The 15,837-nt window shown below is 30.8% G+C and overlaps 2 protein-coding genes across 8 annotated transcripts; one reads left to right on the top strand and one right to left on the bottom strand.

Annotated features, from left to right (window-relative positions):
* Window positions 1–6,317: 6,317 nt before the first annotated feature.
* LOC107421705 (nucleolar GTP-binding protein 1) lies at window positions 6,318–11,844 on the bottom strand. Of its 4 annotated transcripts, none has more exons than XM_048475081.2 (14): window positions 11,542–11,844; window positions 10,879–11,038; window positions 10,415–10,519; window positions 10,245–10,309; window positions 9,961–10,074; window positions 9,601–9,675; window positions 9,427–9,465; window positions 9,283–9,354; window positions 8,724–8,837; window positions 8,412–8,483; window positions 8,292–8,328; window positions 7,584–7,696; window positions 7,098–7,304; window positions 6,318–6,917 (listed from the first exon to the last, which is right to left on the bottom strand). In XM_048475081.2, the coding sequence occupies exons 3-14, from the start codon at window positions 10,482–10,484 to the stop codon at window positions 6,825–6,827; spliced, it is 1,071 nt and encodes a 356-aa protein (XP_048331038.1). In that variant the 5' UTR covers window positions 10,485–10,519; window positions 10,879–11,038; window positions 11,542–11,844; the 3' UTR covers window positions 6,318–6,824. The 4 variants fall into 4 exon arrangements, with proteins under 4 accessions (XP_048331038.1, XP_048331037.1, XP_048331035.1 ...); XM_048475080.2 differs by having other exon boundaries at window positions 10,415–10,535; window positions 11,542–11,843; XM_048475078.2 differs by having other exon boundaries at window positions 10,415–10,535; window positions 10,879–11,012; window positions 11,542–11,843.
* Window positions 11,845–12,378: 534 nt separating this feature from the next.
* Window positions 12,379–15,587, top strand: LOC107406072 (haloacid dehalogenase-like hydrolase domain-containing protein Sgpp). 4 transcript variants are annotated; one of them, XM_016013166.4, is made up of 5 exons: window positions 12,379–12,682; window positions 13,682–13,796; window positions 13,922–14,028; window positions 14,938–15,199; window positions 15,311–15,587. In XM_016013166.4, the coding sequence occupies exons 1-5, from the start codon at window positions 12,648–12,650 to the stop codon at window positions 15,482–15,484; spliced, it is 693 nt and encodes a 230-aa protein (XP_015868652.3). In that variant the 5' UTR covers window positions 12,379–12,647; the 3' UTR covers window positions 15,485–15,587. The 4 variants fall into 4 exon arrangements, with proteins under 4 accessions (XP_015868652.3, XP_015868649.3, XP_048331039.2 ...); XM_016013163.4 differs by having other exon boundaries at window positions 12,380–12,682; window positions 13,874–14,028; XM_048475082.2 differs by having other exon boundaries at window positions 12,381–12,682; window positions 13,685–13,796.
* The last annotated feature ends 250 nt before the right edge of the window (window positions 15,588–15,837 follow it).

The raw sequence follows: 15,837 nt of genomic DNA, 5'->3' as shown, positions 1-15,837 counted from the left end.
ATTTTGTTAAAAAAATTTAATTATATTAGATTTATCCTTATATATTTTAATTTTCCCTTTATTTTACTTTTAAATTACTTATATATTTTCACTTATTTATAAATATAACTGTATAAAATTAGCTGAACTAATTTGTACTGATATGGAAACGATGTTAACCATTATGATAAGGGAACTAATTAGAAAAAGTAACAAAATTCATTTGGAAGCAACATTTACTTTTTTGAAATATTTGAAAAAAGAATGTTGATTAATTATGAGAAAAAAAGAAGAAGAAGAAAATTGTAGAAAATTAGAGCACAAGAGGCTTACATGAATTTTAATGGAATTTAATTCGATTTTTGTTTTTACTTTGTTTAATAACAAATCTTAATTTCTCTACTTTACAATTCAAATAGAAATATAATACAGACATTTGACTGGTTTTTGGATAGTTAATAATTGTCCAATGTATACCACATCTTCCAAAAAAGTTTAAAGAATTTTCAAGATTATGAAAACAATGTCACATTCAGATTATCTAAACATATACCAAAGAGCACTTGATAAAATTATTCTCTTTTTCTAAAACTCAAGTCTTGAAAATTCCATTAAAAAAAAAAAGAAGAAGAAGAAGAAGAAGATTGTTTAGATTGGCAACGCGGCAACCTTACTATTTATACTCTATATTCTTAATGACTTTGCCATGTGCAAAGCCAAGAGCTCCCAAACCCTAAAAAGAATTTTTAGAATTGGCCTTCCAAAGGAATACTATTCTCATCCCACAATGAAAGCCACTTTTTCTTTTGCAAAATCGTACAAAAATTTCATTTGTGCTTAATGCGCATTTGGGTGCGATTTTGAAATGTGTAACCTGGCTCTTTCTGCTGAAATGATAAAATGCTCCCAACACCATTTTGGCTAAAATTATTTTTAAAAAAAAATTAAGAAAAAAATTAATTAGTGATCTTTATTCATAGAAAATCAATTTACTAAAAGAGAAACCATTTTTACAGAATCATTCCCAAAATAATAAAATCTTTACCAATTCCTCCAACTCCATTCTGTCTTGACTGCATCTTTTTTGGCACATTGCGAGCCATTAAATAAGTTAAAAAAAAAAAAAAAGTTAAAAGGCCATGTTCTCGGATCCATCTGCTAGCTATAAATTTGTTCCCTCGATCACCAACATGCACATAGGAATTTTCAATCAGTGGATTGCCACGCGTCATTTCGGTTGAATCTTTATTTGCCACGTTAAAGTTCCAATATCTTTTGGAGTAAATTCCTGATACGTTCACAATTAGGTGCTCCCGCTTCTAACATCCAAATGGGATCCACACGCATCTCTGTATTACAGGCGAGAAAGCATACAATGTAGAAGTACAGTAGTTTTTTTTTTATTTTTTTTTTTAAGGTGATTCAAAATTATGAAATTATTATATTATGTTTTTCTAAAGTTTTCAATTATGGTGAAAGAGTAATTTTGGTGAGGTCATTTATTATTATTATTACTGAGTAAGCTGTTGCTAAGTGTCTATATTTGTGCTCTTAGGTTGAGTTATGGGCTATGTAGGTTTAGATTAGATTTGTCTAAGTAATTAGATCAAAAAATATATGTATTATTATTATTTTAAAAAATATATTATTATTATTATTATTTTTCACAAATAAGAAATTGAATTTTATTTTCTTGTTTCCTTTTTATTGAAATACTCTGTAGGAAAGTGTGATTGACCTCATTTTCAGCGAAAATGCATCTACTTGTGTCCAAGTGAAATTCCAACTCAAAATCAATTCGTTATGGATGAAATAACCAATTTGGGTTATATGGTACGTGTATTTTTTATATTTGTTACCCATGTGAGATTTGATTTAGATTTCCAACACATCAATTGGATTAAGTTTTTTTTTTTTTTCCCTTTTCTTTAAAGGAAAATTTGTGGATGTTTTTTGCAACATGTTATTTATTTTGTTGAAATTTAAAAGGATCCAAGAGCAAAAAGTGATAAATTTTGATTTAACACCTCACTAGACAAACATTTAAAAACTATGATATATATGATGACAGTATTTGTACAAAAACCAAGCTATACGACATACGAGCACAGTATTATTACAAAAATCAAGTTGTTTATCAAATGATATGGTAAATATAACATATTATTTTATTGGTTAAAATTTAATATAAATTAAATATGAATAATTAACTTTTAAAGAGATAAATTAAACTAAATATAAATTAATAAAATAATAATATCTCATTCTGCCACATAATTTAATGAACACCTTAATATTCATAGCACTATTGATATGGTTGTATATGTATTTATCCACCAAAATCTAGACAAAATTCATTTTATGTAAGAAAGATTTGAATCAATTTTGAAATTGTCATATTAGAGATTTCATTTTTTATGATTAAAAACCACATAACTTTAATCCTTAAAGATTGCTATAATTAGCATGCATAATTTGTCAAGTTTTTCCAACACTTTGCGTAACCCTGCACCTGTCTTTCCCCACCCTAACTCACCCCCACAACATCAACAACAAAATAAAAATAAAAAACGTCTGTCTATCGTCTTGACTAACACCAAGTAGCATATGAGCAATCAACGGGTTAAATGATTTTTTTGTTTTTTTTGTTTTTTGGGGTAAGATGTTAAATGAAAAATTATTGTTAACATAATTTTTAAACTTTAAACTTTTTATTTTTTATTTATTTTTTGAGCCATTTATTGTTTAAATTTAGAAAATGTACTTTAGCAAAACTTATAGTCTAATAGTCAAATTTATAGCTTAGGTATAATAATAGTTTTTATTTTTATTTTTAAAGAGGTAGGTATTATAAAAGTTAAAATGAAGATTTAATCTAGAAAAAAAATATTTTTCAAATATTTTAAATAATAAGTTCATTACTAAAAACATTGAACTTTTTATGTTTGTTACATTAAAAATTGACTAAACTGAAAACATAAATAAATAAGCTCATCTTGGTTTATTAAATTGAACAATATTTTAATCAACATATTATGAAAATTAAACTTGCATCAAAAATAGAATTTATCAGTATGTTACAATTCCATTTTGCATAAAGAATTGCATGTATATTATATATTTAATAATTAGTTATGCCAAATCTTTAAATGAAATATATATATATATATATATATTTGAATAGAAAAATAATATTTCAAATAATGATTTAGCCAATATTTAAAAGAATTTTGCTGTTTATCATTGTTAATAATGGTTATTATTTTATATGGTAAATTGACATTTGGCATATAATTTTTATTTATGAGTAACGATAAATAATTTTTTTCTATTTAAAAATATAAAAAAAATTAAAATCTATATGATGATTTTCGATTTAATAATTGTACTCATTTGGTATAATTTGTACCATTAAATCTATTGCACATAGAATATAAATGGCATAAAATGATTAATCAAATCTAGATTCTGCATCCCTATAAAACTTTAAAGCAGTCAAATCCTTTGACAAATTTTTAACCATCATTCCATGTGTAGAAATTGCTATTGTGTAAATATGCATCCCGACTCTCTCTGTGTTTATCATTCCATTCTCCTCATTGTTATCACCCAATTCATTTTCAACTATTACGTTTTAGCAAAAAATATCTATCTCATTTATAATATGGACAAAATGTGATTCCACTACAATAGAAAACTCATGCCTAACATTTGGCAAAATCCATTTGGCAAAAGCCACGCAATGAATATTCTGACGTTATCAACAATGTGATTATCAATATTGAACTTAATGGCAAGGACAACATCTATAAGAACCAATTACCTCTCAAATGTGAAAACTCCAATGTCTTTGTAACAATTATGTAATATTAATTTTCTATCTTATAAAATCAATTCAGTAGGAGGAATACTAATATAGTTTCGTTTAATTTATATTTGCTAATATAAAGCATAACAAATATTTTGAATTGTGATATACACAGGATTTGTATTCAACTTAAGAATGTATTGTAGTAAAAAAATTATTAACATCATGAATTGTTGAATAAAATTATTCTCTCTTTAGGATTTTTCCTTTGTTATTATTATATATTTTTTAATTATTCCTTTTTTTCATCAAATTTCTATCTCTTTCTCCTATTATGCAACTAATTATACTAATTGTGAGTTATATTATCTACAATGAAACAAAAGAGCTTCTTCTTTTTTTCTTTTCTTTTTTTTTCCCTTATTTTTTCTTTTATTTTTATTTTTGGGTGATTAGAATCCAAAGCTTTACATATGGAGGTGCCTTTAATAAATACCATACTGTAATCATACTTTTTCTTTTTTTCTTTTTTTCTGGTAATAATCATTTTGCTACTAATAAAAATTTATATACATATATATATATATATATATGTACAAGTTCTTTATAAGGGTTAGTTTTATAGTTTTCAAAGTTATTTGTAACTATTTAACAATTTAATAATAATGTGATTATAACACATATATATATACATAGAGAGAGAGAGAGAGAGAGAGAGAGAGAGAGAGAGAGAGAGAGAGAGAGAGAGAGAGAGAGAGAGAGAGAGAGAGAGAGAGAGAGAGAGAGAGAGAGAGAGAGAGAGAGAGAGGACAGTAATTATTTATTAGGAGCATATGTTCACAATGTAAAAGGGAAACATATTGACATGTTAAATATTAAGAATAACATGGTAATTAATAATTTTAAACTAAAGTTCTAGTTAGATAAGTAATTACCTTTAATAACTGATAAAACAATAGATGCCAATATAAAATAAGAATTGTATTGTCAACATATCCAAACCATATAGTAATGATTTGTTGGAAATATATTTCCAATATAAGATAAAATCATATTAATGCGTTAAGTGCTTGTAATTTGAAACTAAAATCTATAATATAGAAACATATTAACTTGTTAAATGCTGGTAATTTAAAAATAAAATCCCGTTTGGATGACTAGTAACCTTTAAAATCCTAACTAAGGTGGCATAATATATATATATATATATATATATGCAAGTTTGATATGATGAGGGATCTGTAAATAATGATTGTAAAGGATAATTATCCATATTTGTTAAATTAGTCAAATTATACATATTTACAAATTGTGAATTGATAACTTTTTCTATAAATCCATTATTATATCAAAATAATATATATATATATAATATATAATATACCATATAAGCTACAATTTGTTGTGATTTAAATGTAAACACCAATTTTGTTATGATTACTGTTAGGACATATGTGTAATTGTATAATTTTGTTAAGATATATATTACCTTATTTAGTTATTTTTATGAACATTAAGCTAGGGTTGCCGTATATCTTATCTTTAGGAGCACTTGTGTATATTGGTATATGTATTTCGTTTACTCGATAAGACTGTTGAATTTTTCACAAAAACTAAATCTTATAATTATAACGATATATATTATACATGGATAATAATTAATCAAGAATATAAAATATAAATAATATGCAAAATATGTGTCTCTCGACAAAATTGCACCAACAAATTTAAAAAAAAAAAAAAAAAAAGAAAAAAAAAGAAAGAAGAAGAAGTTCATATTGGCAACATGACAGCCCTATTGTTGATATTCTACAGTCTTGATGGCTTTGATAGGTGCAAATCGTAAAGGAACCAAATCTAACGTGGAATTGTCCTTACGATGAAATTCTATTCTCATTCCTATAACCATGATAACCACTTCTCCTTTAAAATCAAATCCCATTTATTCACCATAAAAAATAAATCTCTCACCATTATTTTTTATCACGTACAAAAAGGAAAAGATCTCTCACCATTATTTTTCCTTTTTTTTTTTTTTTTTCTTTGGAAAGAAAATTATCACAGTATTTAATGTTCAAGTTTGTAACTAGGATAAAAGAGTCATTTTGTTGAAAGCCCAATAATTTCTAATGCTGGGGACAGCATGACACGAGCCGTGGAGTTGTCTCCAAAAGAACATCCATCGAAATTTTTTTTTTTAAAAATTATTATTAAAAAAAAAGAAAAAGAAAAAGAAACGTCCATTGAATTAAGTATTGTCTTTCCTTTTTCTTGTGTCCATCAATTAAATTGAATTAAAGTTGAAGACTACATAAAATGTGACCAGTATTCACGCTTAAGAAAGAAAATGGAGTATATAAGGAAAATTTGTGGCTGGATTATAATGTGTTGTTGTAGTAACCAAAATGTGACCAGTATTCATGCATAAGAAAGAAAATGAAGTATTTAAGGAAAATTTGTGGCTGATTTATAATGTGTTGTTGTACAAACATGCTTTATATATTGTGTTAAAATTTTAAAGGATCCGAGAAAAAAGTAATGGGAATAAATTCTGATTTAATACCTTAAAATAGACGAATACATAAAACCCATATAATATAATATGGTTATATCCTGTAATGGTCCATAATCCAGACTAAATCCGTTTTTATATAACAAAGATTTGAATAAAATTTTGAATATCGCCATTTTTATGATAAAACCATATAATTCTAAACCCTTTAAAAATTGCTATAATTAACATGCATAATTTCTCTATTTTTTTTTTTTTTTCTTTTTTCCATGCTTGCTTAACTAACCCTTCTTGTGTCTCTCATCATGACTTCTAAGTAGCAGATGAGCAATCACAGAACTCGAAATCAAGGGGTACCATTGGCAAGAATTTGCACAATACAGATCCTGAGCCCCTGAATGAGCCAACTTATAGTTCTTGCCTGACTTCTTCTTGCATGGCGTGGATGATCCAACTTGTACACACTACCAATATGCTTGCCTGAAGTTTCTGAATGAACTTGACGCAGTCACAGAAACAATCACCTTAAGTAAGAACTTGTCGATTTTCTTCTTTTGTATCTTGAGCTTGGATCCTGGCCATCTGCAGTCTCAGCAGCTCATGCACTCTTCCCTTCAACTGTAAAGCCAAAACATCAATGTGTAAACTGGAAGTTATTAGGGAAGTATGAACTACTAAATAGATGAATGTTGGAACCCCACTATGAAGTAAGTTAAAGGATTTAAAGATTATTAATAATTAAAAACATGATCAAAGAAATGATTGATGGAGACAAAACTTGTCATATAGATGGTGTACCTCATTAAGCCCTATTTCACTCTTTAGCGATACACGAATGGCGCCATCAGGTCCCGATTTACGGTACTTTGCCAGCTCAAGATCGTTGTCATCAAAATCTTCTGTGATAAAGGTCACTGGAGACTCCTTTAGCAGATCACTTTTGGAGACAACATCAAGCCACAGATGGTCACAGAATCTCTCTTTTATTTCTTTATATATGACAAACTGCATAATCATCATTAAAGAAGCATTTCATCAACGAAAATGTAAAGCATGAAAATAAATAAGAGAGTTGAAGAAGATATCAGTTATGATGTGTTTAGGTCAAATTGACTTATATCTACCAGACAAAACACAATCATCCTTTCTCATATTATATGCATAAACCACATGACTTTATGACAAAACCCATTCTCCTTGGTACCTTGAATTATAACACCATATGATTGATGATGTAATCATGTTACGAACCCAGCAATTTTACACCATGCTACCAAATAATACCTGATCAGAAGGTGAGGTGCCACATTCTCCAGAGAGGTCATGAACATAAAGTATTGCAGTTGGCAGATGCGAGAGGACAGCAAGTGTTAGCTTCTCCAAATTATTCCTGTCCTCTGCAAAAACAAACATGAAAAATGATGTGATAACTGACAAGTAACGACGAGAGAATAAACAAAAATAAGCATAAAGGAAACACTATCGATACTAAGAACCACACACATAATGTGACAACACTTCTATTGAAACTCAAGTTCTGCAAGTAGTTTGTGTTTTAAGTGGTTCACTAATTTGACCATAAGCCAAAAATGAGAGTGAGTATCTCAGTTTACAAACTATTTCTCAAGAAGACACTAAATATATCTTGGTTCATCGAATAATCCCAAACTTTTCAAGGAGATAACTGATCCTTGTGTGCAGAACTGGGATCAGAAAAAGTAATCCTTGTTTTCTTTATGACATAATATTTACATCTGGGTTTCATCAGATTGTTGTATTAGAAACACCAGACACTTGCATTACAAAAAAGATTGTGTAAATTTTCTATGAAAATGTTTTTGAGAAATGTTAGTTGGTGTATGATGCTTTGTTAACTGTTTAAAAATTAAAATAAAGTCCATAACATATCCAGCAAATCCCCAGGCTGTAGATTTTTTCAGAAACTAAGAAAGCTAAATATGTAGTTCACAAAACTTGCAGCCAGTTTCTTACCATCAGATCTCTTAAGCAGACCAGGAGTATCTGTCACCTGCAACCAGTGTATGATGGAAAATTATACTGAATAATATAACTCAAAGAATAGAAGTTTACATAATGAAAAAGGCAATTCACCTGAAAATTCTGGTAGCTTGAAAGAATATGGCCCATAAGTATTCCTCTTGTTGTGAAAGGATAGTTGCATATCTGAATAAAGGAAAGAGAGAAGAGGAAACCAACATTGTGGCAATCAATATTTATGAGAAAAGCATTTCATTAAATAATAATCACTCACATACAACTTCTATAACTATGCAACTTCAACCATGTTTTGAAATGGAATTATTTAAGGATAATATGCTATTAAATAGTTGAGATCCAATGAGAAATTGGGCTCTCTCCTATAATTCCACACAAAAGCACACCTTTCAGTCTATCTATGCATACCTCAGGCTTCCCTGTAGAGAGCACACGAACCAAAGATGACTTCCCCACATTTGGAGCTCCAACAAGACAAAGTGTTGGTGTTTCTAGATCAACTACTGGCATTGAACGCAGAGTCTGCAAATATTATTTTATTGGAGAAATAGTGTCAGAAAAGCCCCTGTTATGGATCGGCTGATGGCCGCTTAGAAACATGAGCACATAAAATGATCAACCTATCCATGTGTGAGTGCATATTAGGGATACATTTAATTTGAAACGAATTTCAGTTCATAGGTTCTAAAATGCATGAGTAAATAGGTGAAACTGCATGAGAACTGCAATACTTTATCAACTACTAAATACAGGACCATAGCAAAATAAAGAACCTGCACACAGTCTTGGAAATAAAACGCACACATGTATCAGGGCAAGTCAACAGTTGCCAAACAGGTAAGCATTAGCAATAGGATAAACTTAGCGTAAGATAATAGAAAGAAACAAAAAATATATATCAGAAACAAGAGGATAATCTTTCAGCTTCCATTCTAATTAATAGAGTGCAATTTCAAAGGAAGTATACCTTGGCAATGTTTAACAAATCCTCAACTGCTTTCCCTTCACGATTAAACATCTCCTCAATCTTCTTCATACCCTTTAGGTGAATGCATGGAAGATTCATTAATATCACAGATATAAAGGGACAATAAGAAAAATAAAAACTTACCTCACTTAGTCGTTCCTCTGCTTCTCGCTTCGATAATGACTGCCACCGTCATGAGACTTTGTCAATATCTCAGTTTTTCCAGAATCAGTATTGTATGTAATATTAACTAATGTAGAGTTCTCTAAAGATGTAAAGAATTTGGAAAATATACTGAGAACATAAAGAGAATCCAACCTTAGCACAGAGAGAAGCATGTTCCTTTCCAACCGACACCACTTTCTTCCTCAAAGCATCTACCCTTCCCAACACCTATAAATAATTAGTTTGATTTGTGAATTACTAGCCCCAATATGTCAATAGACCTATACGAATACTCAACTTCTTGCAATTGAATAACCCCCAAAAAAAAAAAAAATCAATGGGAAAAACTTCAAAAGTTAAACCCCTTCCAAAAGATGATGAATGCTTTGGCTAAAAGAAGTGAAAGTAGTTTATATTCCTTGTCTTGCTGATTGAGAAAAGCTAAAGTTATAAAGATATTTATAGCATATTTTACAACTTAAAACATTTCCCAAAACTTTGTTTAAAGAGTACCTCTTCATAGTTTCCATCCCCAAGAGTCAATTCAATAAGTGACCGCTCATAAGGATGAAGACTCCTTTTCTTTGGAAATTTCTCCAGGTAAGTCCTCAAGGGAACTGCAAGCTCCTGAAGATGGAATAAAAAAGATTATAAGCATTGAACAGATTTTCTTTTAATAGCTGCTAAAATAGTAGATCATGTTTTTTTAAGTACTTAAGTAGAACATATAACAGGTATATATATTTTATTTGATAAGTAACAACTAACATTTATAGATATTTAAGTTAAGGACAAACTTTCATCAGTGCATCAAGTTGCTTTGCGCCTCTATTTCTCTCTCGCTTTGCAATATTGGCAATGCCTAAACAACAAACAAACTAATCAAGGTAATCAGCTAGCGCTATGACTTAAATGGCATCTACATCCCAGTCAACATGAAAATAAAACACATTGCCATAGAAAATACCCTTAGTTGCTGGAACCCTCTTCGCCTTCCTTAGTGCTGAATAAAGAATATCAAAAGATGGCATCACCATAGGAAGCTTTTGAAATGCACCAATATTTTCAAGTTCTGCTGATGATTTTTCCTAGAATTAGAAACTTGGAATCAAAAAACAATATTAAATACTCCTGATAATTTTATATTCAAGTAAAAGCTTAATGAAAAGGAAGGAAACACTAGCAAATAAAAGTATTAGAAAAGAAGAAAAATGACAGAAAATTAGGGGAAAAAACAAATTTTATATGGACATTTAAAGAAGCTGAGGGAAGAGTTCCATTTGAAGTACCAGTAGAAGATTAACTAAACAACAACATAAACAGTATGACGCTCTAGTCATACAGAACTTGTTCATATTATTCCCTATATCCCGATATAACTGTTCAAATAAATCTCGAAATTACATAGATAACAATTACAGGAAGAGGTACCGTTGGTTTGATTTCTTGTTTAGCTTGAGTTGTGGGTACGTAGCTTCCATTGACAACTTGATATGAGGTAGTTTGGATGCTCTTGCAGGAGCATAAGGGTCGATATATTTTCGCACCAGGTACGACATATATCCCTGCGTTCAGAGGCGACTATCAGTCACTGCAATGGTAATGGTACAATCCATTTTAAAACTGAAAATGGAAATCACACAATTGAAGTATGTTTCTGCAACAAGTTGGGACTTTTCATAACATTCAAAATGAGAAAAACAAATAAGTGCTAACAGAGCACTTAAGAAAACAATACATAGAGAAATTACATATATAGTCCATTACAAGGCATCCGTGAAACCAAAATGCTTAATCCAAATAAAATACAAAAGATGTTTGAAAAATGGTATCACTTTGGAAGCCAAGGATATGGAAAACACGAACAAGGCCATAACGCAAACTGGGTCATACCCAGATTAACACAAACAAATGGCTTTGAGGCAATGCTTGAGACTCCATCTATACTGGGCACTTGAATTTGAAAAACACAAAAGAACACCAACATCAACAAAAATTAAGGCAAAAAATCCATGTTACGCAACTACCCAGATAAGAAAGTTTGCATCTTTATTTCTTTTGGCAGAGAAATGAAATCAGGAATTAGAGAAAAACCTTTGTAAAAGTTAGAACTTTTGAATAGTAATCTGTTTGGAGGAGTCTGCCATAGTTGAAAGAGACTGGAAGCCCTGCTCATCCTTGCTCTTTCTCTAACTCTGCAGTAAATTATACAATTTCAAAATGAAGGAGTATCCACTGCTGTTTGATAACAGAACAGAATCCCACTGGGTTAACTCATTAACTCCTTTTTTTTTTCTTTTTTTTTTCCCTCTAAACTCAGTGTGCCGTCCAAGTCGAACGTGCTTGCAGCCTCTCCTTTCTTTCGCTACTTTGTTTTTGTTCAATGGGCCAGAGGTCACTGCACCCCAAGACATTAAATTTTATTTTTATTTTTATTTTTCAGATAAATTTTAAGCAAAATATAATTATTAGACTATAATAATAATAATAACTTTTTTTTTTTTTTTTTAGTACAATCTCAAAAAATGTTTAAGCTCTGACGACCATTATATTCACAATTCAATGGTATTATTCTGAAAAAGTAAAAAACAAAAATACAAACCAGACTCAGAAATTCTACCCCAAAAAGAATCACTGGAAATAAGACCATATATTCTCTTGCCTTGTATAATTGTATTAGAATCACTTCCCTCTAACAATAATAAAATCAAATAAAATATTCTTTTTTTTTTTTTTGTTAAGTAAATGTTATTTTTTTGGGTGAATTTTTTAAGTAAATTTTCAGTTGCTATTGGTTAATTAAAAACGATAAACTATATATAAATATAGTAAAAGACATTTTATGAGATGCTAACATCGTCTAAAACAAAGTTAATCTTTAGTTGACTGGTGCAGAACAGCCCCATAAAGCAGGGGAGCATATCCTGAAGAACCATTCAATTTCCAAGAGAGAGAGAGAGAGAGAGAGAGAGAGAGAGGAGATTTTCTCACAATATCTCACTCTCTCTCTTTCTCTCTATCTTCTTCAATCACATTACCCATTACCCATTTTCCATACTATGGCTATGGTAGCTCTTGCTTCTGCTCAGCTTCCTCATCATCCAAACATCTTCTAAGAATATCTTTCCAACACCCGTTTCAACAAAACTAGAATTTATGCACCAATCCCCAGAAAAGTAGCTTCCATTACTCTTCCTCGGATGTCCATTTCTTCAGATCCCAATCCAGTTGAAAGGTAATTTTGATTTCCCTGATCCATTTCAGTGGTATTAAAACCTACATTTATGCAAGTATTTGTCATTCTCTTCTATCAAATTTTCGTTTAGCTGTGCCACTACCTTTGGATTGTTCCATATACAAGTTTCTTCTTGATATTGCCATTTCCTTGTACTAGTTTTATTCGCAGTGACCAGTATAAAAATGGTAAAATTTGCGTGGAGATGGAGCACTATATCTAAATGAAACATGTAGACTATTTGAAACACATTATCGCTCTTGATGTAAAGTCTCTCTAGAAATACTTCTTTGCTTTGAGGAATGCAGTTAGCATAATATGAACCATAAAGTTGTAGGCATCTAATTTGAACAAATTGATTGTCATATGAGAATATAAATTTACGAAGATGGTGTTAATAAGTACTTCACGCCATGCACATGGGAACTACAAGGGTCATCCTTTCAAGAATTTTCATCTTTCATCTATGTTGCTTCTGAAAAAATCTGGTATGATTGTCCTCCTTTTGGAGGCTCTATATTCAGGTTCCAAGGGAATCTTAAGTTAGAATATAAAAGATTGAAGAAATTATTTCCAAGCCATGGAACAAGATCATAATCCATGGAAAAAACCTCAAATTTTTTAAGTTCTAATCATTAAACAAAATCCAGAGTCCTCGTAATCATTGAACAAATTCCAGAGTCCTTGTATTATTCTTAGCCTTCAACCTTTTGCACAGTCTCATACTTCCTCAACAATGTAGATGATCTCTCTCTCTCTCTCTCTCTCTCTCTCTCTCTCTCCCCCTTTTTATGTGCATGTATTTCGTTTTTATCTTAGATGATAGACAATGGGCATTTCCAGATTTTGGATCCATATTATATCTTAGTATAAATCCCCACTTCTTGTAACTTCAAATGATTTTGCTCTATTATATGTGTCCAGAAACAATCTTCTTCCTTTTTACGAATGTTTGCTGTATTGGTATTCCTTACTAATTTCTCCCATTTGTGATGGCAGCAGTCATTCCTTCGCTGTTGTTGCTCCTCTCAAAGCAATTCTATTTGATATTGATGGAATATTGTGCGGCTCAGATCCTCTCCATTATTATGCATTTCGTGAAATGCTTTCAGAAGTATCTCTCTCTTTTACCCTCTGTCTCCATCTCTTCATCTAGCATCCTGTGAGACCATTTCAGTGGGTGTTGCACAGGTAGGTTTCAATGGTAGAATCCCCATCGATGATGAATTCTTTATTCAGAATATTAGTGGCAGGCATAACGAGGAGCTTTGTGGAACCCTCCTTCCTGATTGGGATATCCAGAGAGCAAGAAAATTTTTTGAAGATAAAGAAGACATGTTCCGAAGGTAACTTCAAGATTCTGTTTTTTGTTTGTGCATGCAAGTCTTGTGCACCAAGAAATCTATTGATCCTTTTGGAGCCTGACAAAAGGTAACTTCAAGATTCTGTTTTTTGTTTGTGCATGCAAGTCTTGTGCACCAAGAAATCTATTGATCCTTTTGGAGCCTGACAAAACCATGATACTACAATAATTGATTACTTCTTTTTTTGTTTTTTTTCCCCCTCAAGTTAAGAAGACGTATGCTTTCTTTACTTTTGGCTTTATCTAAATCATGGTCTATAAGATATGAGTTATAGCATCCGTCTTTTTATCACTTTAACCTCACCAATCACTAGAAAACTCTGGAAAAGAATGATTAGTGACTATACGAGGAAAGCAATCTGACCAACCAACTGTTTGAGCTCCAAGATAAGGCATCCAAAGGCTTTTGAACAGGATACTTTGCTTATTTAGAGTCTAAAGCAAACATAGAATATTTGTGTTAACAGTAGATCTTCATGGTAATCTTTTACATTGGAGGAGCAGATAGTGGAATCACAAACTAGAAGCAGAACCATTTTTTCTGTCTAATCCCTAAAGGAATTCTTTGAGTTTTTCTCTCATAGAAAACTCTTCATTTTGAGCTTCTATATACATTTCCTGAGAGATTCTGCCTAACAGATCCTTATTACATGCCCCAGTATTGACAAGTAGGAGGGAGGTCTAAAAATCTGATATTGGATTTTGAGCCTGCATCGACAATGTCATATGAGATCCTTTACAGAATGTCTGTAATTCTAGAAATTGATTAGTTTTTAATCATGTGGCTTTCTTGATTGACTTACAAATTTTGTTTTTCTTTTATTTGCTCAACGAATAGTAGTTTGCTACTGGACCTCTCTTAAACCTGACTTTCTAAGTGAATATATTTCAGATTGGCATCCAAGCAATTAGAGCCAGTTAAAGGCTTGCAAAAGTTGTGCAAATGGATAGATGAACATGGATTGAGACGTGCTGCGGTGACAAATGCTCCAAGACCAAATGGAGAGCTCATAATATCAATATTAGATCTTTCAAACTTCTTTGAAATTCTTGTTATTGGCAATGAATGTGAATGGGCAAAACCATTTCCTGACCCCTATTTGACGGCTCTTAAAGCACTCGAAATCTCACATAAACATGCTTTTGTCTTCGAGGTTTGGCTCTCTGGAAACTGTCTAAACTTTTGCATAAAAACCAGTATTTGTTTATTAGAAATTTGATCCAACTTTCCTTCCTTTTTCTAATTTCGGTTTTGGTTGTTAAAGGATTCTGTTTCAGGAGTGAAAGCTGGTGTAGCAGCTGGGATGCCAGTAGTGGGTTTAGGCACCAGAAACCCTGAAAAACTATTACTAGATGCTGGAGCCTCCTTTGTTATCAAAGATTTTGATGACCCAAAAGTGTGGACTTCATTGGAAGACTTGCTAGAGACAAAGGCATAGATCATATTACCTTATTGGAATATTCCATGTTACTGTGCAGAAATTGGATTTGTTTTTTCATTGTTATTCTTTGGTGATTTCATCTACGACCTTAATTTGTTTCCTTTGTCATGATACACTTTATTAGATACCAGTGGCAAAATACTTAAAAACGCTATAAATTATTAGGGTTACAAATAATCTAACCAACCTATGACAGTAAAAAAATAAATCTTTATACTATGAGAAGATGGTGCATATAAAACGTTAATATGATGTAACTAGTCAAATGATTACATTAGCCTCTTTTTTTCTTTTTTTTCTTTTTTTTTTTAAAAAAAAGATATGCCCCAATGTTTTTATTGTAGTATACA

Source organism: Ziziphus jujuba, chromosome 5, assembly GCF_031755915.1.
Source record: "Ziziphus jujuba cultivar Dongzao chromosome 5, ASM3175591v1".
NCBI lineage: Eukaryota > Viridiplantae > Streptophyta > Magnoliopsida > Rosales > Rhamnaceae > Ziziphus > Ziziphus jujuba.
This window is presented reverse-complemented; position numbering and strand designations above follow the sequence as displayed.